The 25208-nt window shown below is 35.4% G+C and overlaps 2 protein-coding genes across 3 annotated transcripts in view; both read left to right on the forward strand.

Annotated features, from left to right (window-relative positions):
• Nucleotides 1–2882: 2882 nt before the first annotated feature.
• Nucleotides 2883–22150, forward strand: LOC113237761 (protein mesh). 2 transcript variants are annotated; one of them, XM_026474410.1, is made up of 22 exons: nucleotides 2883–3367; nucleotides 6316–6554; nucleotides 6796–7002; nucleotides 7168–7326; nucleotides 7406–7543; nucleotides 8255–8423; nucleotides 8516–8773; nucleotides 8851–9190; nucleotides 9282–9563; nucleotides 9641–9773; nucleotides 9855–9949; nucleotides 10522–10640; nucleotides 10796–10947; nucleotides 11111–11219; nucleotides 11538–11674; nucleotides 13439–13568; nucleotides 14354–14616; nucleotides 16741–16845; nucleotides 17292–17400; nucleotides 17532–18430; nucleotides 21236–21384; nucleotides 21756–22150. In XM_026474410.1, exons 1-22 carry the CDS (start codon nucleotides 2998–3000, stop codon nucleotides 22075–22077), a joined length of 4884 nt encoding a protein of 1627 aa, XP_026330195.1. In that variant the 5' UTR covers nucleotides 2883–2997; the 3' UTR covers nucleotides 22078–22150. The 2 variants fall into 2 exon arrangements, with proteins under 2 accessions (XP_026330195.1, XP_026330187.1); XM_026474402.1 differs by lacking the exon at nucleotides 17532–18430 and having other exon boundaries at nucleotides 21228–21384.
• A 1168-nt stretch (nucleotides 22151–23318) lies between these two features.
• The window catches only part of LOC113238471 (LARGE xylosyl- and glucuronyltransferase 1-like), a 24239-nt gene continuing 22349 nt past the window's right edge, over nucleotides 23319–25208 (forward strand). The window contains exon 1 of the mRNA XM_026475298.1: nucleotides 23319–23559. The gene's annotated coding sequence lies outside the window, so the exon portion shown is untranslated. The remainder of the gene's footprint in view (nucleotides 23560–25208) is intronic.

The raw sequence follows: 25208 nt of genomic DNA on the forward strand, positions 1-25208 counted from the left end.
TTGCCAAAATTGATAAGTTATAGCTTAACCGGGGCTGGTAGCTGTAAAGGTATCCAACTGGGTGATGAAATACTTTCATAGATTACAAAGATCCGACAACAAGCACATAGAAAAATTTGTGAGATCCGCTTGTTTGTTACGTGGCTTAGTTGGCATAGCGTCTGGCACGATTTGCTAAAAGACGTCGGTTTGAATCCGGCCGGATCGCAGGAATTTTTTCCAAGTGTTCGATCTTTGTATTTATAATTATAACAAGCTAGTGTAGCAATTTCACAAAAACAATTGAAAATCAATGCAACAGAAATTTAAGCTATAACGTCATGAGTAAAAGGTCGGTTTTTTAGTGATGTTTTAACAAATTAAAGTTTATCTTCGTACGATTATGCCTTTAGGTTATTGTTTTTTTATATAGCGTAATTAAAATTAAATATTCTTCTAAATTAAATTAAACTAAATTAAATATAATTCTCTGCATAATTAAATATTATTTTCCATTTGTAACATTCACGTATGGAGAATAATAAATTGTCTAAAATAGGTATGATACAGATACTTCAACTTCGCACTCACTAAAACAATCGAATAAAACCATTGTAACTCAATGAATAAAACGTAAAATTGCACAATATAACGCCAGAAAAAGAGAAAAGAAATCGTCATTACCCAGCGTCTTCCTAGAAAGACTATGAATTTTCGCCGAATAAAAACATAGTAATCGTTTACAATTTAGGTAAACATATAATATAAGAAAAAATTAATTAGTTTTTATTGAATATGTCTGTTTATATGACAATTAAACAAATACACATTTACCCAAAATTAATTTGTTTCCGCTTTTATTGTTACCTAGATGTTTCTATTTTAGACATCTAGGTAACAATAAAAGCATTGGCTAGTAGTTTCTTCGTTTTGAGAGTTTTAAATTTTTCCCGTAAAATTGTGATTTTAATACCACTTAATTCTATATAGTAGCGATATATATATGCAAGAATACTACCTACTCAGTGCTATATGTATATATGTATATACATATATGTATACGCACTGAGTAGACAAATACACCTGTTATCATTTCGATAATTCTAATATTGATTGCAACTTATTGGAATTACTTGTACTCGAGTTTGTTGATTTTGTATGCAATTGCGATATCGCTTCTAGAAAGCAAACTCATTAATAACTGTAATGGTGTGCATAATGTTAAGCGTAGGTCGAAATTACGTTTACTATCCATTGACTTACAAATAAATGAACGACGGGTCTAATACAAAAACCACGAATAAAATGTCCCAAGTCAACCAATTTAAACGTAGTGACATGTAAAGGAATATGAAAAAGCTAAAACGTTGAATTTAAATTGTAATGTCATCGCAGTACTGTCTAATTTTGCATGCTTCGCTGTCAGTCGAACAAACGAAGACTAAAGCGTGAATGACGCTCTGTGTACGATTTTAACGCCCTATAAGTTCGGACACTTTTTAGCGCGGACCCGACGTCCATATAATTGTAAGTCAATGTTACTATCAATTGAAATGATAAAACAAATGTTAGTGTAGCCTGATCAAACTAACGAGAGCAATAAACTAAAAAGAAAATCATTCATCAAAAATTCAAAAAATCAGGGGTGCTACCGCATTTGAAAAAAAATACAAATCAGAATTATCTATATAAACTACGCATACAGAGTGTTTTTTTTAATGGGACAGTCTGGGGAAAACCGAAACCATAGAAGATACAAGGAAACTGTTTTAGGAACCATTAAGTTTTTCTTATAAAAACATTTTTGGCATAGTTAATTATTTGGTTAAGCGTGAGCTGTTCATAAAAATGAATAAAATTGATCAAATTTTTTTAGTGCTACTCGACTTAGTTTCATGAAGGGATCATTTCATTGTATGGGACGAAAAAATCGGGACAGCCGAAGTTGATCAAATTTTATAAAATATTTTTCATACGAAATGAATATAATTGACAATTTTTTTTTAATGCTAATAGATTCTGTTTCTTATAAGCATGAATTTATTTTATGCGAAGAAAAAATCGGGACAGCAGAAGTTGGTCAAATTGAATAAAGAGACTTTTCATGCACAATGCACTCAATTATTGTGAGTGTGAGTGTGGCTATGAGTGTGATTTTTTGTGGTGGTGGGCGTTGAAATTTTTTTTATCTTGCCTAAGTGGGCAGTGAGCCAAAAAATTTGGGAATCTATGATCTAATTGATGTGTTTCGTAATGTCCAAGCTCGCTCTTCATGTAATAAAACTCATATTATTATTAATAATAATAATAATTGAATTTAATAATAATACTTGGATTTCTATGGCGTGTCGCTTCCAGCACAAATGCAGAAGGCGGTCCTGCTCGATACGGCACGTATTGTTCGCCGATTCTTGGACCGGAGTCCCTGACCCCGGCCGACTGTGCCACTGCCGGGAAATACCGCCTCTTCCATTTAAAAATTCAAAATTAACCTTTTAGGCCTTGGGGGAGGCGAGAGTTTACAATAAATACAATAATAATAATAATAACGCACACACTCAACATAGCCCCGCATTAGGGAAACCCTGTGTCGCGAGTGCCGTAGACGCACATATAGACAACCACAAATTACACCCAAACTCACGAGAGAAATAAATGTAGGCCATACAAATACTTCTCCCGGCCCGGGAATCGAACCTGGGACCTCTGCGTGGCAGTCCGGGATGGTAGCCGTTCGGCCACGGAGGCAGTTAATTTATTAAATTCAAGTTAATCAATAGAGCACTAAAATACGACCGTGTGTGGATAGGACAAAGATTTTGGCGCACCTCGTTCCTGTTTACTATCTTATCATATCTTGAGAAGATAACACCATATCAGCAAGCACACAAAACGCTATGGCCCAGTCCGCGGCCTAAATACCCAAGCATCTGACGCCGCTTGTTAAACAAATAAAATTGATATCCCGAATTACCCCATATAATGTGACAAACAAACAAGTGTCAAATTATAAAAACAATGAGTGTATTAAAGTTGGCTTTAATTGTTGTACTTCTAGTTAGTGTTAGTGTCACTGGACAAGAGGATCCTATAGTAAATGAAGATGAAAACATAGTGAGTGAAAATCCAATAGACAATGCTCAGGTTGTTGTTGAGGAAGCACCAGTGGATGCTGAAGATAAGGCACCGCCAGTTGAGATACTGACAGAAAACGAACCTGTGCTTGTTAGAAGTGGGAAGTATCAGCTTTCAGACGATGGTTTGACTGGTGGAGAGCCAATCGACACTGGAGCAGTGAACTTTGGGACTGATGATGGAATTCTAAATCAAAGGCAATTATTGCCACCGCCTTCGCCTACATCTCCTAATGGGGTTTACAATGAATACGGTAAGTGTGATAATTGTCTTGGACACTTTTGAGATATCACGTACTTTTTATACGAATTTTTTTTATTCTTTTGTAATAACTATGCTGTTGATGGTATCCAATTAGCCAAGTATCGAAAACGCTTTTGTGTAAGTAATTTTAAAACTATGCATTTTCTTAACTCGTGTCATTGAAACCGAGATTATGACGTTACGTTTTTGTTGTACCTTGGTAAAAAAATCTTAATTGTATTTAAATTAAATTCTTAGTAAATCAACTTGAAATACTATTTATTACATTAAAATATTTTCAAAAGTGATATATAACTAATAATTGTTAAACATGCACCATAATTTCATATTGTGTACGAAATTTAGGTTAAATAGCTTCATTCGGCGTTCTCGCTAATTATTTGACATGGTGTGATAAGGACCGCACCTTAAAATAAAACATTCAACCAAGACACTTTTGTCAGTGGTAGGGTTATATCAAATTTTATTGTAACCAATTAAGATAAGGGCCCGTCCTTTATCGCGATGAAGGCAAACACTATGTGCTTGTTTCAAAATTTCAACATGTTAGAATAAGAATGATTTCATCGCTCATTATAGTCAGGGATTTATGCTTTTTAGGTCACAGGTTTTTTTAAAGTTAATAGTAAGGAAGTTGAAAATGATAATGCTACTTTTGTAGAGGCTCTACAGAACATGTAGGCTTAATAAATAAGACATAAACAATAAATTGTAAACCAGTTAAATTTGATGTTAAATCTGTTATAACTGAACACCTAATATTAAAAATGATATATTTGCCTATAAAAAATTGATAACGTATTCATTAGCACGTGTTGTACGTATAAAAGTGCCAGGAATGTTTCTTTAAATATACTGTTATCTAAATCAAACATAATGTGACTAGTATTGTGTAGAACGTGATTAGTCACTCTGGATTCTTATGAAAATATAAAATTATGAAATCATACGGCAAACATTGATGATAATAGCAAAGGTACTTAAGACATTGATTATAAAACCTACTGTTCTAAAAGAAAATCTGAAAGTATAAAAATGACTGAAAAAGAACACATTGCCGCATGATAGGCACCTGTTTCCTAAACGGGAAACTAGACGTACTTTATCAGAATTAAAAAAGCGGCTTATCTTTGAACAGATTAAAGATTCATGAATAGTATGAACTAGACTTAAAAATTGCATTACGATTATTACAAACTAAATGAGGAAAGGAAACGTAGTAGTAAACGTTGGTGATGATTTCAAAGCAATATGAAATATGAAACAAAGTCGGACGGTTTCGAACCCTTGGTATAATACTACATTTGCAAAATTACTACTACAGAGTTATTTAAAGATTGTACTAACAAAATTAGTGAATAAAGTGGAACTTTTTATATTCAAATTATTTATTTATTTATTTATTTATTTATTACATAAAATTATACAAACTATGTTTAAAAACAGTAGAGCTATTAAATCCCACTTACGGAATTTGCATGCATTGCATGTACTGCGCATTATTTTTTTGTCTTTCACTTTTGACGTATTTACATAAGGCTTTATTATACTGAGGGCTCGTGTACATGCTAAAAAATTCGACCTGTCTGCTACAAAAACAATGACAATGACCTTGTAAACGACAAGAACTTTGTCGGATATAGCCACGAAATCATGTCGCGTCTGTTGCAGTCGAGAAAACGATGAGTATGTACACGATACGAATGCTTTTCGGCAGACGTAGGGGAAAATGTGTTAGTGCATTACGAGTCTTCCAGGTAGCTGTAGTTTTACTACCGACTATGGGAAGAAATATGTTGACTACTAAGCAACACCCGTCCACGCGCATAAACGTTCGTTTACTGACCATGCACCTCACCCCGCCCCATGCAATAGCGGCAGAGCGCGTCGTTTCGCGGGTAAACAAGATTTTTCTTTTGTCCGGAGCCGTGTACACAGTTCGTGTGTAGAAACGACACGAATTCTTGCATAGACTCGGCGACTTTTCTTAGAGTGGACACGCGCCCTTAGGGTACGATTTTGAATGGTTACACACGGCGATGCATTCGCGCGCTTGAATCGCTAATTAAAATTGCGCGCATGTGTAAAGGTAGACCAGTAGCGACTGCTTCGCTACTGCATCGCGTTTGCATCGCTGCTAAAAGTCGCCGTGTGTAACCGCTCTTATGCTTCTAAATCTTAAATATTTAATTTATTTGCGCGCTAGAACTTGTTTACTTTAGAACAGTCCCAAACGTTTAGAACAGGCCCAAAAAAGATAATGAAAAATAAGCAATTCGTTAATAAAAATAAGTGAAACAAAGAGGCTAAACGAGGTAGTAGCTGACATCACCTATTGCAGGAATCATTTATCTGGGTGATATTAAGCTGATAGCTTATCATTATCGGGGCTAACATCGATATTCCGTTGAATTCCACGATTACTTTGTTCAAACTTTATGATATTAGTCATTATACGCAAATATTTCTATTATTTTCTTCAAGACTACTACTAACTGAGCAGTAACTGCAGTTTAATCGTCGCCTATGTACATTGCAATGCCATTTAAACATAGACAAATGATTGTACAAATTACATAGATTACTATAGGTAAAGGATTCATTTGCATAAACTATGAGAAATATATGAATTAAGTGTATATTATACACACTAAATATAATACTTATGTATGAATAATTAAGAATTCATCTGTGATACTTTAGTCTGAGCTAAATAGATAGTTGCTTGTTAACTAGCTTCAAAGAACTAGGAATTATACTAGTTCTTTGAAGCTAGTTAACAGATTAGCTGTTGACAAGTATAGGTATTAACCTATACTTGTCAACAGCTATTCTGTCAAAAAGGAACTAAAAGGAACAAAATCGATCAGGAAGTGAAGAAACTAAACAAAAGAAGTATGACTGTTACTAATTCTATATCCAACACTTTTCCAACAGCACACATTGACGGTCGAGTGTTACCCTCGACAACGTACCAAAACAATGGTCAGCCCTACGTCATCTCCAACCAGAGGCTTCAGCAGATACGTGGCAACTTTCTTTATTGGTTTTACGACCAAGGCGGCAATGAAAACATCGGTGATTACCAAAGTGATATCCATACTTCGACACCACAGATTCACAAGAATTTCAACTTCCAACTACCGTTCTTCGGATTCAGGTTCAATTATACTAGAGTAAGTATAATTAGTAATAGTACAATCGTTTCGGTTTTTAACTTATTATCATCAAAAGATGATTGGAACTTTTCTTTAAACCATTTATTTAGAATCAGTTTGCTATATTTGGTCGCAAAGCTGAAGAACATTCAATTTACGTCTTCATTCCCTTGCGCACACGCTTCCTTGTTTCGTTATCACGTTAAAACCTCTGTAATATCTAAATTTCACCATTATAATTCAAATTCTTCATTTTCAGCTTTCCATGAACGGTTATATTTACTTCAGTGACCCTCCAGACCACTATACCTACCCACTGGAGTTCCCCACCCGTGATTGGCCCAGAGTCAATGACCCTTCTTTCATCGGCATCTTCTTCAGCAAGTGCCGAATTGGCAGCATGAGACCGGAGGATCCCGATCAAAGGCGACCTGGTGTTTACTTCAGACTAGATAGAGATTTACAGGTATGTTTGTTCCCAGATACTCAAAATTGATGCATATAGTAAGAAATTTCTCATTTCTTTCACAATTTTATTAATGCCACTAATGTCGTTTGTAATTGTGTTGTGTTTTTTCTTTATTAATTTCTACATCTACAAAGTTTTATTAATAAATCATTGTTCTTTTAGACCCGTACAGATCAGTTAGGTGTAGAGATGCGTGAACGTGTAACTTGGGACATTCGCGAGGGAGTTATTGGTTCTGAAACCTTCTTTCCTAAACACGTTATTACAATAACCTGGAAAAACATGTCTTTCGCCGGTGGAATCGACAACTCTTTGTTTGTGGTTGGTATTTATCATTATTTCAACATGTGTTATTCATCTAATTCAAGTAAACATATGATTACTATTTGTTTGTTTTTAGACCAACACATTCCAAATGGTCCTTGCCACAGATGAAGTGTTTACTTATGCGATCTTCAACTATCTTGAAATCAACTGGAGCTCTCACACTGAGGCTGGTGGTGACACAACGACCGGAGAAGGCGGTGTTCCAGCTTACGTAAGTGTTTACTTGTAGAAAAAAAGTACCTGACACCATTTAATATCTTTCCGTTACTGTTTGCTCTAGACTACGTTAATAAAATACTAGAGTATGAACGACGTCGGGCCGTATTCCAGAACTCTACTCAATGCTCAAGTCAGGACTTGAGTATGATTTCAAGCATTGAAAATACGACCTTAATGGCAAGGGCTTGAGTATGATTTCTAGTGCTTTAAATCATACTCAAGTCCTGACTTGAGCATTGAGTAGAGTTCTGGAATACGAACCGTAGACTTGGTCCCAATCACAGTAATGAAAGTGACTTGCTCCGTTGGCTTGCACACCGGTTTTCATGTTGTCGCTATATCTGAGATCCCGGGTTCGATTCCCGGACGGGTCAATGTGAAAAAACGAACTTTTTTGTATTGTTTCGGGTCTTGGTGTTTGTGGTACCGTCGTTGTTTTCGACTTCCATAACAAAAGTGCTTTAGTTATTTACTTTGGGATCAGAGTGTGATGTTGTCTACTATTTAAGTATTTATTTAGCTGCCTCCGTGGCCGGTTACCATGCTAGACTGCCTGTATGGCCTACATTTATTTCTCTCGCGAGTTTGGGTGTAATTTATGGTTATCTACATGTGTGTCCATGGCACCCGCGATACAGAGTTTCCCTAGTGCGGGGCTATGAGTGTGTGCGCGATATTATTATTATTATTAATTAATTTTCAGATCGGATTCAATGCAGGAAATGCCACCAGAAGCTACGAATACAAGCCGTACTCACAAGCATCTGTGTTAAGAGATTTGACAGGACGAGGTTGGGCCAATGGGTTCCCTGGACGGCACATCTTCAGAATAGATGAGAATATACTTATGGGAACTTGTAACAAGGATATCGGTAAGCACATTGCAATCATGTCTAGTTTTGAACTATGTACGTTCGAAATAAATTACAACTTATGAACATTTTTTTGCATTGTTTTCTCGTAGATGGCGCAAATCTACCGTTGATGTTTGCCCCTGAGAGTGGTAACATGCTCGGTGGGACCATAGTTAATATCACCGGTCCGTGTTTCAACCCTAATGACAGAATATCCTGCCGTTTTGACACTGAGACTGTCGTGGGTGCTGTAGTCGATAAAAATAGAGCTGTATGCGTTCAACCACGATTCTATCACAATGGTTATGCTAGATTTGAGGTCGCCATTAATAACGAGCCTTATAAATGGAAAGGACAATTCTTTGTCGGTAAGCTCTTAATACTTAAATTTCTCTTGGATTTATCAGGAAAGATTTGCATAATAAATTGAATGTGTTTATTACAGAAACTCCTGCAACAGCGGCTGAAAAAATCTTTTTCCCAGGCGATTCTGTACACGAGAGATATCCTGCAGAAGTCAAAATAACCTGGGACCGCTTTAACTTGACCACCAATCTTAACGTCCAACTTCAAATCAGCTTATGGGGATACAAAGAAGTAACCATTCGTCCTCAACTCGAATATATCGACATTATTGACGCTGGAGTCGCAAATACTGGAGAATACACCATCAATCCTCAGAACTTCAGGAATAGAGAAAACATAATGCACAACGACATGCAATTTGGTTTCCTACAAATTAACTTAACTACTCCTGAAGTTTATAAAGGCATATCTATATCTCCGTGAGTAATTAAATAATATTCTTTTTTAGAAAATTTTCTCTGCAAGTTAACTGTCTAAGTGAATTAATATTATTTTCCTCTTAATTAACAGTATTCTTTGGAGTCGCCCAATTCCTCTTGGATGGTACTTCGCTCCTCAATGGGAAAAACTTCATGGAATCAGATGGCCTCAAACGATGTGCAACAACTGGCTCCGAACGGATCGTTTCCTTAAAAACTTTGCCTCTCAAGTCTGGGTGTGCCCGTGTACTCTCGAACACGCGTTACTGGATAAAGGTCGCTTCATGCCTGATGTAAACTGTGACAGGGATTTGAATCCGACTTGTAGATATCACTGGGGTGGTATTCATTGCGTCAGAAGCGGTTCTCCAAGGTAGTTTTTTTTCTATGTTATAAATTACATAATAAATATGAAGCATGACATAATTCTTAATTTTTTTTATATTTTAGTGCTGAAGGCTCAGGTCAGCAATGTTGTTACGATAAGAACCAAATGCTAATGTTATCGTACGATCAGATGTGGGGTTCTCATCCCCAGCGCTCTCACGACTTTGGATTTACCCCATATAATGAGGCTAACAAGGTAATAAATTACTATTATAGTTCTATTTTAAAATTGTATGCTTCCTGTTCTGAATAATCTTGACACGGATTTTTATTAAAGGTTCCATCATTATCCAACTGGTTCCATGACATGATACCTTTCTACCAATGCTGCTTGTGGCAAGAGGAACAGGCAGTTGGATGCGAAACCTACAGGTATGTAAATTTAGTTGAAATAGCCGTAACCAATATGTACCCGTAATGTAGCCGTAACCAGTATGCACAAGTCTACTGGTAAACTGTTCTTTCAGATTTTGAACCAACGTTTTTAACCAAGAAGAATAGAAAGAGTTTGGTTCAATCTGAAGTACATACCATACCAATCACTTAGTAATTAAGAATCTAGAAATCAACTGCAATAGTTTACTATAAAAAAAATTGTTAGGATCGATGATTACGTAGGTGATGGTTCTTGTTTTGATTCTGACCACTTCGTTGAAAAACGTTATTTTTTTTGTAGTGATTTCTGATTGGGAATCTAGGGTTCTCTTGAGTTTTCTTTCATTTACGAATATATAGATTGATTTATAGTTGTTTTGTACGGGTTCATTATTATGGGTGTTTTTCGCTAGTTCTATAGTGTTACAACTGGTCTACTGGTCTACTCGCGCATCAAGATCTATTTTAGATCTTATTTTGTTTAGGTTTAAAGTTGATTTTTGCGAATCAAATTATCATCAAATCGTTTGGATAAGTCTTGAGCTATACGTTATTTATATTGTTAACAGGTTCGAAAGACGACCTTCACAAGACTGTGTAGCGTACCAATCTCCTGGAGTCGCCGGTATATTTGGAGATCCTCACATTATTACTTTTGATGATTTGCAATATACTTTCAACGGCAAAGGTAGGTACAATATTTACTACAATTACTAAATCTGTTATAAACGAAATTGACATACCATTGAAACTAATGTCGATTTTGATAATACTTTATTTTTCAACGACGACACACACTTTTAAATTGATAAAAAGAATAATAACCAATATGCTCTTTCATAGGTGAATATGTCCTGGTTCGAGTAGACCACGCTCAACTAAAACTAGACGTGCAAGGTCGATTCGAGCAAGTAGCTAGGAACATCTACGGCCCAGTCAACGCTACGCATATTACTGCAATCGTTGCTGCTTCTAATAATTCTGTTCCTATTGAGGTTTGCATTTATTCTTTATTTGCATTAACTGAGTATAGAAGATCTCTTTACGCTACGATTGATTCCGCCATTTGTACAAGTTGCCACACGCTGGTAAAGTCTTGTGCAAAAAACTCCCCACACTATCAATCTGTGTTTGTATTTAATCCAAACAATTCTACAGGTCCGTCTTCGCCCTGAGCACGCCCAATGGAGATACAGGCTCGATGTGTTTGCTAACAATAAGCGGATTTTCTTCGATCGTCCGGCTCTAAGAGTGCAGTATTTCCGAGGTAATTTATTTCTAAAACGCCTTATTTTATATCTTCCCATAACTTCCACTAATAATAACAGGACTGGTTGGCTTTGCACCACATTCATTCGGGAAGAGTTGTGTGTCGCTTTCTTAATATCTCAATACAGTTACCTAGAAATCTACACTATCACTGACGGCCATAATGTAATTACTATGTTTAACACATTGTCTCTTATAAACATGGCAAGAAAACTCTTATTTGAATGCAGACCATACCTTGCCTTATAAATCTTAATTTACAAAACTGAAGATATATGCAATTTTATTACCTAAAATGAAATTCTTTGTTCGGTAGGTGTAACAGTATACCAGCCCATGTACAAAATAGACCAATCAGAAATCGTCATAATGTTCCCTTCGGGAGCTGGAGTTGAGGTCGTGGAGAATAGAGGCTTTATGTCTTGTAGAGTCTATTTGCCTTGGACTTTCATGGTAAGATTTGATTAAATTTTTTTGCCTTTTCAATAAAGGTAAAGTTGCATAAACTTCTAAATAGTTTAGTGTTTAGTTGCTAATATTTGCACTAAATTATACAATAATTATATAATTCTGTGGTTGTAATCACCCCCTGAAACAAAACAAATAAGTTTTGGGGTCCTAATTTATTTTTAATTAAGGACCATCAATTAATTACAAATTATACTGAAATATTTACCAGGACTCAAAATGCGTATATAAGTGCAATCAAATGATACTAAAACATTTGGAAATTTAGCTATAAAGTAATAATTTTTCTACAACTTTTTTAAATTCCTCTAATGTGCGTGGCAATACAATACAACGTTTAAATTGATTTCATATTGCTCTGGAGACAGAGCGGATGATTTTACACGCCGTGAATTTTGTCCATCCAAAAATATCCCCGGAGCATTGAGGTAGAGTTCCCGTGGCGTAGAACCGTCACGTGAGCAGTACTTCTTCTATAGGCGTGATCGCATGATTTCTAAAATCAAAATTTAATTAGATTGTCAATATTGGATACCTCTCTGTTTAGGTACCTATATTACTTATTACGATCTAGTTTATAATAGGTAGGTACATACTTACCTTGTGGTGGGACTTTTTAGATCATTTCCGATATCACTGACTATACACATTACTGTTTCCTTTAAAGGCGATAACGTTGGCAAAAGTCTACATTGTCACAGTTTCCAACGTCGGGTTGCGTGGTTTGAATGTTTTAGGCCTACTCAATAATACGTAACGTAATTCGTTATAACCTCTTTATCTGACGAACTTTCCGAGGTGCTAAAGTAAAGTAAACTAAAGTATCTAACTATGTTCAAATTCATAATTAAATTAAATTGTAACTTTACGTAAACGCTAGTGATAATGACAATCCACCAACAAACCATCCGCCATATTGCTTAACCCGCCAATGGCGCGCGTAGTTTATTTTTATGACCAATGGTTACTAATTTGACCAATGATTACACTAACCTGTTGTCAAAAAACACACTTTATTGAGATTTAGCCCTTGGTTACGATTTTAACTAATAGTTCAGTTAACTATGGATCGAAAAACAGGTCCTTTAAGAAAGTAGGCAACATACGCAGTAAATGATGAAAACTAAATCATAACAATTTATTCTATACTTTGTCAAATATAAAAATTTCAGATTTAGTGACTAGAATTATTTTACTGATTACAATTTCAAATTTTACCAAGAGCTTGATTGAATAAATGCGTATATACTACTAAATACGTATACCGTACATTTTAAAGCACCCTTTATATATTTTTAGCTTGATGAAAAGGTCTTATAATATTATAAGACTGTCTATTACTCGTTTCATTGTTGGATATTTATAATTATCTGACACAGTTATCTAATAGTTTACAGTCATTAGTCATTACACACTTACCTTTTTTACTAACTCCTTTAGGAAATAAATTTATATTGATCCAACTTCTATAGTAATTATTATAAATTCAACAATTGCCTGATAAAGAATGTAAATATAGAGCAAATTATCTCACGAGAATATCAACAATAAGAAAGCATGTTAAATCTGCTCTATATATATATATATATATATATGTGTCGTATTATGATTAAAGAATAATAATAAAAACAATTGGTCGTGTCATTGAATTCGTGCACATTTTAACAAGATAATCCTGACAGCACTGGTAGGTGTTTCATAGTTCGATCTTTTAAAAATAACCTGCCTAATCGAAAATATTTTTTTCAGAACCAAACTCGTGGTCTGTTTGGTAATTGGTCGCTGAATGTGAATGACGACTTTACTCGGCCTGATGGCACTGTGGTTCCTACCGATCTCAACAACTTCCAATCGGCTCATAGGGACTTCGCAAGTTATTGTAAGTTGTAAATGTTGTAATTGTTGTAATTGTTTTATATGTTGTTATTGTTGTAAATGTGTATGTAACCTGCATTATTGGTCCCGTCTACTTCAGGATAGCTCTCAGCCTTATGAGAAACCCAGAAAACGCGTTTCGTGAACTTATTTACTGAGTTGTACGATGTATGATGAAAATTGCAATGATTATATAAATGACACCAGAAACACAAAATAATTCAATTCTGGTTATGTTTCGCAGTTTAGTATTAAAGATACGACGGATAAAAATTTAATTTCACCCCGAACACATAACTCTCAGACCTTTTGCTGCGTTGCCCGTTGTCTATCCATTAGCAGCAGTAGAACTCCTTGTGAAAGAGTTCGTCCAGGGAAGTACTGCCACCTTACCTATTTCTGCCGCCAACCAGTGATGTGACCATTACTGCGTTGCGGTTTGGATGGGTAAGGGTGCTGGTGAGATTACGGGCACATGAGACTTGTCAACTTATGTGACGGGCGCATAAGTTGACAAGGCTTCGCTTAGGTATATAGCATAAGACCTACAAGTATGCATCAATGAGGAGCGAAAACGAAAATATTTACCAAATTGACATCTCCAAGCCATCAGTCAAAACGAAATACTATTGGTTGCCTGGATTTGGAACACATTGGGCCTCATGGACCGAAGTATCTAACTTCTCTCTCACACTCGGTCCAAGCTGGGTCACTCGTATTATTCATTGAGGTCGCAGGGCTTTGTAGAGCTAAATAGTTGTATTTTATCGTACAATTCGTTCATTCCAGGGCAACTTTCCGATCGAGAAGTACGAGATGTTGGTGTAGCATTATTTACAAGAGAATACGGTCGAACCGCTGCATATTTCAACGATAACAACTTTATTCCCAACTTTATAAGAGAGCCTCGCGACTTCCTACCTATAAACAGAACCCACGACATTAACAAAGCGGTAGAATTGTGTCAGGACTCCTACCAATGTCGATATGACTACGGCATGACTTTAAATCGACAGATGGCTGAGTTTACCAAGAATTCCTTGTCTGCTATCGTGAGTATTATACAAAGGTCATATACGTCATCATCATCGATCCATCAATCTCCCACTGCTTGATCGGTGTATACTCTAAACTGTAGTTTAAGGCCACAGTCTACACCCTGCCTCTCGGTTGGGGCATTAGATACGATGAGTTACATGAAACTTCTCTGGCAGGCAGATTTCATCACAATATAAGTGCCATACATACACACCAATTCCCTAATTGGAGCAGCGCAACAGCACAACAGAATTCTGAGGCACTTCCCAGAACACCGTGTACGAATTTAGAAAAGTTCATTTCCCAAATTGTTCCAGCGTCCACTATATCAACCGTTGAACCACGGAGGTCCCCCATTTTCCACAAACTCATGATTTGAACTTGACTCAGGTTTTAATGTTGTACCACGGTGATTTAACATCACATGTGCAGGTAGTGCCCCAGAGTGGATTCCGTTGCTCTATTTTTTAACCAGGCACCAAACCATGTACACACACGCACGCACACACACGCGCACACACACACACACCGACAGAGAGAGACACGCACGCACGCACGCACGGACGCACACACAAACACACATTTTGTCTCCAACTCAGTGTTAAATCGACAGTTGATTATATCAGTATTTTGTTCCTGCAACACGTTGCAGTAAAAAAAATCGTGCTGTAAAATAATAACAACGATCTTCCACGTAAAAGCAGGATTGTCACATACGTTATGTGGTCGGCGATAAGGGAAAGTTGTGCTTGAAATTACTTACAATAGTCCCTACAACATTATTTCCTTTACAAAAAAAACCATCAAAATTATTTCTCAACCCCTACAATGTCTTTACCTCCAGCATGCCTCTTGCGCGATGTCGATGTTGTTTAGTTTCTCGGATATGTACATTATAGCGTCTAGCATCCGCCATATTGAATTTTTGCCGACATATTGTCAATGCAATAGACAAAACAAAAAATGTGAGCTGGAAGAATCCATGACTCAACAATATACCGTGATTCATTTTTGTGTACTTCATAAACAGAATTAGGTACCTAAGAAATATTGTCCCACGTATTCTTTGATATACGACATTGGCAATACTAAAATATCAGACAACTATCTTGTAAAAAATGTGGGTATTCAAGTACAGTGGAGACCATCCGCCATTAAAACTAACCGACCAGCCTTTAAAAGTTCTCCGTGAAGATTATACTTTTGCGATGTTTAGGAACCTAGATTTCCCCAATATCCTCTTATATATCATGTACATTGAGTCCTTAGGTTTTCTCGATTATATATGGAAATATAGGACATGAAACTATTTTTTCGGGTCTAAATCGCGTATATTTGTTTTTTCAAACCAACGTTGCCCCTTCACAACTCCCATGGTCGCGGATGATTGTCCGAAAAAATAGTTACATTTCCTATCATATAGTTTTTTTAATAATTTTAATGGCTACTTCTTAGCGTGTAGTTATAGGAATTATTTTGTATTTTGCAGTCTGACTCCCACTATGCAGCAGGTGCTATGCAGCTAGTGTGTGCATAGTACTTTGGTAATAGAAATTCAAACTTTTATTTGAACTTCAATAGTAATTTTTGTGTCGGTAAATCCATAAGAGACATAGATTATACGATTTATTTTAAAAATACTGAATATACTGCAGTAAAATCATTCTGTACGAAAAGGAAAATTTTTTACACAAATTTATATGCATTTTATCAATAGTCGCGTGCGTATTTAATATGTTTTGTATCCATTGTTCTTTAATTGCCCTACGTCCCAAGGTTTTTTGTTCAAGGGACGATTTATGGCTAATTATTTCGCAGTCACTTCGGTAGCGTACAGGAGACAATTACTTTTGCTCGTCTCTCTTTTTGTATAAAAGTTTATTTAAGTACATAAAAATATGATATTTAGTCGTTGAGGAGTTTCATGACGTATTTCCAAAGTCCTTATCGAAGTGTATCTCAGTGAGCAATATCTCAAACAAAAAGGAAATCATTCACATCCGTAGTTATTTTGCTTGAAAAAAAAAAAGAAAATTCTAAGGTAGGCGTTAGAGATAGTTGAGAGTGAACATGAAAGTACGACCAATTTGAAAAGTTTATTCATAAGTATGTTAAAATATAATTTTGATTTCTCTTAGACGAACATCAAGGAACAAAATGCACGGCGTGTGATTAGTTGCGGTATTCTAGAGACTCCGAGATTTGGCCGAAAAAGTAACTTCTTCTTTACACCTGGAACTAGGGTAAGTGCGTGTGCGTTTGAGCGTGTACCAACGTATTGAAATCAGAAAATAAACCGATCAAGTAGAAAATATATTGGAATAATTGAAAATTAACCCTGAACCTTTATCATTTTTAACTTGAGTATCGTATTTTCCAATTTGTCTATCTCCAAGATAGTTTGAATTCGCTGTATGTACGAACGACCTCCGTGGCTGAACAGTGCATGGTAATGCTGGACTGCCACGCAGATGTCCCGGGTTCGATTCCCGGGCTGGGAGGAATATTTGTATGTATTTATTTATTTGGGTGTAATTTGTGGTTGTCATGTATGTGTACCTCATGGCACCCGCGATACAGCGTTCCCCTAGTGCGGGGCTATTAGTGTGAGCGTTATTATTGTATTATTATATTATGTATTGCTCAAACTCTCAGACTTTAAAGATTAATGGTATTTTATTTCTATTAGGTCAAATTCGAGTGCAATCAAAACTTTATCATTATTGGCGACAAACGCAGAATCTGCGAGGATAACGGAAGATGGAACTTGCCTGATCATGGATACACAGAGTGTCTACGTAAGTATCTAGTCTCATTGAATATTGATGATACTGCATTACGCGTATTTGTTTCTGCAGTAATGTGTACGCGTTTTATCATAATCACAAATTCGATACGTTTAAACTAAGTCGAGATCTTTGATATCCAGGTAATCAAGAATACTCTCAACGCGCGCTGTTTCTGACCTGGGGCATCATAGTGGCAATTATTCTACCATTAGCTCTCCTCATATGCATGTCGTATTTCTGGTGCTGGTACAAACCAAGATCAGAAGGCAAACAGGGATTTCGTTTCGAGGACATACCGCGATCTAAATCGGCGTCCAGACTTAATCTTAGATCAAATTCAATGGGTAATATCACGGACACGGCAAAGTCTTCGACGTTGCGCAGTCAGGATTCCGATGTAAAGGAACCATTACCAAGTACATCTTCTAAAGAAACTCCATTAATTAAAGGCAATATTACTAGAGCAGCTCCTTTACCTCCACCCGTTCGAGACGGGGATAGTTCAGGGTTAGGATATGCAGACTCCACTAGGAGCGATTCCGGGAGATCCGATAAATCAGGGTCAAGTAAAAAACGTCGAGCTTATGATAAAACATATAGAACTAATGAGCCGCTACCCGGTGCTCCTGATGTAGATTTCCCCGAAAAGCTTTGGGATTTATCTGAAGAAGATCTACTATCTCTAACTTCTCCATCTGAAACTGAATCTGCTCAAGGCTCTACATTAACACGACCCGCTAAGGATATTGAATACATCAGTCGTCCCCGCCAAACTGGTCGTCACGCTTTGGCCAGTGATTCTGGCTATTCTACTAAAGATGGTTCTGACGATCCCTATTCTCCAAAATATACTGGCCAATACAGTCCCATTGCATCCTATTCTCCAACTTACTCTGACATTTACTCTCCTCCACTGAGCCCTACTTCTGGTAATAGTCCGAGGAACACATTTAACAATCCTGGACTACCAGAACCTCCGAAAAGTGCCCCTATTGACAAAATAAAAACTTTCACTCTTCCTCCCAAGAAGGGAAAATCTGTAGAGACTCTCATAGACCCACCGACTTCAGAAATGCCTACGTTTAGTAGTAAGTCCACTATGGTTTAATCCACCTTCTTAGATTATCAAAAAACAATTTGAGGTTAAGAAATCTTTTATAGTCTAATGATATCAACCTGACCGACCTGTGTTACTTCATATTTGTTTTTCTGATGAATTAAAGTTTCATAATACTTTCATAACTTTGATTCATTATTTCTTACCTTTTACGTACCTACTTACTATTTATTAAAATATGAAGTTGCCTTAATTAACAATATCATACGAACTAAAATAGAAAACTGTTCACTGCCCAATATAATGACAGACTTAGAGCGTAAGCGCCAGATAAAATTAATAATATATTGATCAATATTCTAACAAGTAAGGTGCTAGTTTAATCAATTAACAGTATTGTCGTGAGTTTCCCATTGAATATATGGTTTCCAATCGTAGTATTAGACACAATGTTTTATTTATATTTTGATTAGATTATATAAAAGAGTATTAAACTTATTTTACGAATAACCTTGGTCACATCGAGAGGAAATTTCTGTTCCGTAAAATGGTAGAATGACTTCCCTATGGCTGCTGTTTCGTTATTAAATTTGTTTTTGTAAGAAAGCAAGTAATGCCACGTTTTTGTGTGGAATAGAAATTTTCTTTGCTATGTGATGCGTTTCATTTTTTGCCTAATCGTAAAAAGATTATTGCTTGCTTTCTTATCTTGTGTACACAGAAATGTAGGTTGAGTAAACAAGGTGAGTACAAACCATTTTTTTTTTTTGCTAGCGATAACATTACTGAAATAATTGGGGCATCTGATAAAATCAGATATTTAGTTTTGTGGGTTACTTTGTATGTGTGACCTATATCTGGAAGTTATTGATTTTTTAGGGTTATGGTCCAATAATAATTGTTATCGTATTGTAGATATAAGGTTACAATCTTAACACTTCAAACCTTAGTTTATACATCGAAACGTACTGCGTAACTGGTTACTCTTGCATCTACCTAGATATCTAATGAACCCTAATGAAATCCATTTTTAAATCAATTTTATTAATACGAAACCGTTAGGCAAATACGTAAATAGCGTGAAACAAGTAGTATGAATTTTGATAAGAATACGGGATCATAATATATGGAGATAAAGGCTACTTCCTTTTGTACCTTGAAATAGTGACGTAATTTTTCACTTTAGACATTAATATTCTTGATGCCAGTTGATCTTATTATTTGCTGCCAAGCAGAAATTTGAGCATTACTGCGTTCCGGTGAAATTACAGGCACGTGGGTCTTGCCAACTTATGTCTCAGGGCGACAGGAGCAGTGGCAGTGATCGTAAGATATTTACAATGTAAAGCTCTGAGTAGCACTGTAACTGCTATGGACAGGTGTGTCGCTTACCACCAGTCACTTATAAAAAAATAACTAACTCTCCAAATCTCAGTAATATCGCGAGGTCTCAATAACTTGTAAGATTTTACAGGGTAGGTTATCCTCCATTGTCCATTTATCCCACCGACCATTTTGGGTACACACGCCCATGACTCCTTTCACACTTTCTTAAATACCTATAAGCTCATATCGAGTTCTTAGGTTTTCGCGATTGTTACACATAGAAAATGAAACTATTTTCCCAACCTTACAAACCTTTTGTTTTTTTGGTTTGTTTGAAAAAACAAATATACGCGATTTAAATCCGGAAAAATAGTTTTACCGATAAGTTCATTACTCCTCTTTAAATACTCATATATAGACATTTCTGTTGCAAAATGAGTATGCTTTTGTACTACAAATACTACGTGGATATTTTCAAGTTGGTTTTTTCTGGCTAATTTTGGTGGCAATTTTTATAGTTTCAGTATTCTAGAACATTATCGTGAAGTATTAGGTACTTAATATTCGAGTGTAGCATCCTGAAATATTATTTAATATTTCTCGATAATATACTCGATATATACTTAGAAATAAAAATATGAAACTAGCGTCCGTTACTGTGCTGGATGCTTATCGAAAATAATCAGTATCGATGTTGTGTACAGTATCGATTATAACTCGAAAGCTGAAGTAAAGTTTTTACCGTCAGTCGGAATTTCGGAATTGGAATTTCTTTTTGAATTAAATTGTTTTTAATGCTCTACGAGTTATATTTATATTTACAAATATTTTACTGACGAAACAATTTTTAAGAGTGTTTAAAATTATAACATTCTTCCCACGCCTAGATAAACTTTGACTGTAAACTTGATCTATGACGAATATTACGCAGATTTGAAAGGAAAAGAGTAAGGTAGTTTTTGCATACAATTCAACTTATGCTTAGTTATTAAGTATATTCGAGTATTCATTCTTAATTATTAAAGAAACATAATCACATGTTGACAACTGTTTCAAAAAACCAGTTTACTATTATAATATGGTTACTTTTTATTATTCGGATACATAAACAGATATTTCTTAAAAAGTCGTATCAAAATAATACAATCTCAGACGCTACTCGCATTTGGTATCGGTTGGAACTCTTAACGGTAACTGGAGTCAGATGAAACAGAACAACGAAAATCTTTACAGCCTTTCTACAAAATTACGATACGACCTCCTCCATTACCTCCAGTCCACATACATCTAGATTTATGTCTGTGCTCCAGTCCAAGCACAAACCATCAGACACGGTATTGCATAAACGTCAACACACACCGGAAATAATCGAATATCGTACTATATAGTTTTCTATTCTATTCTAAGCAGAAACTCGATGTAATATAATTTAAAAAATGTCCACTATGAACAGGCAACCAGGAGTATTCGGCTCGCACATTGGGCGCTACATGGGGAATCATTAGTGCGGTAATGCTGCCCATTGTAATCGTCCTCATCTGCATCGGATGGAGGTTCCTTAAACGACGCAAGAGAGAGGAAAAGGAAGAAGAAGATTTTTTGCGAGTCAAGTAAGTTACTGGGTACTGTAAGGATCTTACGCTGATCTCTAGATCGTCTCGTGTTTTTACCTGCTGACCGTATCGGTATCCACGCTATATGTGTGTATATACGTACACGGCTCGCGGCAGTCGTGCACACATTGGACTTACCATACTTGTCTTATTTTCCTATGCTGCAACTGTAATAGTCCATATACCAAGTCGCTCAAGAACATTGATTTTTTTAATTAAAACTCCATCCTTTAGCTTATAATATGATGTATCTGAAGATGTCTCTCAAAATAAACGATCTCTTGGGAAGCTGTTTACAATACGATTGGAAAAATCTCAAAGATACAGCTTTGGCATATCATTCAGTATTAAAAGATACTATTCCACAGGACCAGACCAATCGACCCTGATGAATCAACAAGGATAAACTCCGATGACGATAGCATCCCATACAAGAAGGGCATGGTTGAAGACAGTCCTGAGCCAACGGATTCTGTTAAGGCCATAGATAGTCCACTCCCTAGCGCAGATCCACCACCTAACCCCAATACTTTTGGGATACCGTATACAGAGCCAGCTTACGACCCTAATCTAACATACCAAGCTCCACAGTTTACTTACGAAGAAAATCTGGACCAACCACAGCCCCCACCGCCTCCGCCTGAGCCTGGGCAAAGCAGGCAATGGCGAGGAGAAACCGAGATTAATTAGGTCATAATATGTTGCGGTAGAATATTTAATTCCACTAAACAAGTGTTACAAACAATGTTTTTCATTCCCGACATAATCGAAATAAGATCAGATATCATCTTTAGGTTACTATGAAATAAGTTTCAAAAAGCTTCAAAGTTTTGGTGTGACTTGTTTTTTTGCGTCGAGTTCTTATTAATTGTTATTCGGTTTCATTCCGCAAAAGTATGAATTTGTGTTAATATAATATAATATATTGTACGTATAATAAATATAAACTGTAGATTTAATTAGCAGGTACTTTAAATTTTAGGTATCGTAAACACAAATTACTAAGACGACTATTTTACATTTGGATTTATATACATTTGCACTGTGTTGTGTCCCACAAGTTCATATAAGTTGTATTGGTTCTTTTAGACATGACATGAAGACATAATATTGTTTATTTTTTTATTGTACTTAAATACGTCGGTTTTTAAGAGATAATTTATGCAGGCGCCATTTTGTGCATTTACTTTTATTTTTAAATACTATAATATATTTCGTATAGTTTAAATATGCTTGGCAATTTAATATTTTGTATTTAATAATAAAAATAAAATTAAACTTAACGAGCTACCAACACGTGTATGTTTATTTTCGTATCTATTACTTATTATTGAGTACACATAAATATCAGTGGAAAAGGCAACTATTCCAAATCTATTTAGAAATCCCATTTTTCAAATGATTTCTTCAGATAAATCAATCAGAATCTGAGGTTAGCGCAGCACTCTGGGCGGAGCCAGCGTGGGAATTATTTTTGAAAGTCCAATCTTAAAATTACAGCAGCAGCCCTGTTTGTCACAAACACAGTGAAGTCAGCTCGTTAGTTTCTTAACAAATTATTTCGATGTTTTGCTTGTGCTTTTTAGCTAACACAATAGTTTACTCACATGTATGTATATGAATTGCGTTTTACAACTTAGGTGAAAATAATTTGAAAATCTTTTCACTCCAATTCTCAATACTTGATCCCAAGGCCATTGTAACAAAAATATTTTCGAGTATATTTGTTTGACACTGAAGATGAGGCGGTATACCTAATGACCCTAGCCTATTCTTTTTGGACGAAACGAAAAAAAACTATTGACATTGACATTTGACACAAAATTTTGGGCAAATGTCAAGTCAATCATATTCACATAATAAAGTTAATTCAATACCTATTTATTTTAAAGTGTGATAGTAAAGTCGTTATTATAGCAAAAGATTTCCCCGTTATTAATGAAAAGTTACAAAATATAGTGATTAGACAAAAAGCGCAATAAATTAACAACAACATTATTTTCAGGAGAGGTTACAAATATACAATTTTATGACATTTTAATGATTTATTCTGGTAATTAAGTCATTATTATTGTAAGGGATTATTTATGAGTACTAGTATCGTAAATTGACACAATAAAGCCTTATTACGGTGTACACGACGCGGAAAAATCCAGATTGTGGAAAACATTGGTAAGTCTGTTTACTAAATTACACTTTGTAAGGTGTTTAACTTTCTTCGTGGTAAGTATGAGGCAAAGATACAGACTCGTACAATTTATATATTTCTTCACTAAGTTTTCAACAAAGTGAACAAGTGAATTAATTTTGTGTATAAATCTTGTGCCCATTTCAACAAACAGCTTCTAAGTCTGGTACTAAATTATGTATTTACTACCTTACTAAAATGTCATTCAGATTTCAAGCTCTCCTGTATTAATAGACAATTATTTTAAGCAAGATCTAGCAATCTTGCAATTGAGATGGATTTATTATTTATAGGGCCTTATGTTTCAAATAAATGTAAAAGTAAAAGGTATGTTCCTACAATTTACGTGTTTGAGAAGTGAAGTGAAACACAGAAATAAGCCCATGACTATGTATACCTTTCTGTTTATTTATTTAGGTTTACCAATATTTGACTACATTATTACATTGTTATAGTCCATCTGTTTAGGTACTTAACTAAATGTAAACAATCTTGAGATGTCAATTTAATGAAATATACATTAATAAAATGATTTTCCCTTACCTTCAAATACAAAATACAAATACTTAGCTTCATATGAAATTGCATGCCTATTTTTATACCTATTGATTTGTAAAGCATGTGTTTCAATAAAAAGATGTATCAAGATTATTTACATTTAGTTAAGTACCTAAACAAATGGACTACAGGAATGTATGCCAGGAACAACTTGCAAGTGCAGTTGAAAACATGAAAACATTAACCAAAGAGCAACAACAAAAACACAAACAATAATTGAGTAGTTCTAATCACGATGGAATTCATCGTCTTATTTAAGAGCCAGACTCATATTAATACAAAGATCAAACACATAGAAAAAATGTTATCAATCCGGCTGGATTTGAACCGACGTCTTTTAGCAAACTGTGGCAAAACAATTATAACAAAGTAGTCGAGTAATTTCACAAAAAATAATTGAATATGAAGGTAGTCAAACATCCTGCCATTCAATAAAACACTTAAGCCAGACTCTTGTCAGTGTAGTCTCCTCCAGTGTTCATAGCCAGTTTTTTGACCTTTCTATAGCCATACAAGCCATTCTTGGTCTTCCTCTCTTTCTTTTTCCCTTCTATCATCCTTCAATTATCACTCTCACGAACTCATCATCACGTAACAAATGTTCAAAAGACTTCTCTCGTCCCCAACCCTTTCCAAAACTTCTTCATTTGATCTCTTTTTAACAATTTTTAACGAAATATTTTGACAAAATTCTTACTCATAATTTTTTTATCCCTATTTTAGTTTGTAATTTAGCCTTGCAAATTTGCAAAGATGTTCGTAATGTATTAACAATACATAATGTAATGTATTGTTAATACATTACGAACATCTTTTTTTATGTTCCCGACAACTTTCTTTCTCAGATTTAAAAAAAAAATGGTCAGGGGACTAATAAAATGGTTGGGAAACATATGTAAAATGAAACAAATCACCATAAAATCGTTTATTTTTTAGCTTTAGCTAAGCAGAAAACATGCAAAATCCATTGTACATTAATTTTTCAGTCTCAATAAATCACTTAGTAACATTAGGTAACAAAAGTATTTAACTGAAACGACAACGTGCAAATTATAAAATACTGTCTAGTCAGTAT

Source organism: Hyposmocoma kahamanoa, unplaced genomic scaffold (assembly GCF_003589595.1).
Source record: "Hyposmocoma kahamanoa isolate Upper Pololo Valley unplaced genomic scaffold, ASM358959v1 103, whole genome shotgun sequence".
Lineage (NCBI taxonomy): Eukaryota > Metazoa > Arthropoda > Insecta > Lepidoptera > Cosmopterigidae > Hyposmocoma > Hyposmocoma kahamanoa.

Bases quoted from the DNA above. Each gene is read 5' to 3' on its own strand.
- LOC113237761 (XM_026474410.1), top strand. From the start codon at position 2,998: ATGAGTGTATTAAAGTTGGCTTTAATTGTTGTACTTCTAGTTAGTGTT. The intron at 9,191-9,281 runs GTGAGTAATTAA...CTTAATTAACAG, and splicing joins AAAGGCATATCTATATCTCC to TATTCTTTGGAGTCGCCCAA. The intron at 9,774-9,854 runs GTAATAAATTAC...TTTTTATTAAAG, and splicing joins CATATAATGAGGCTAACAAG to GTTCCATCATTATCCAACTG.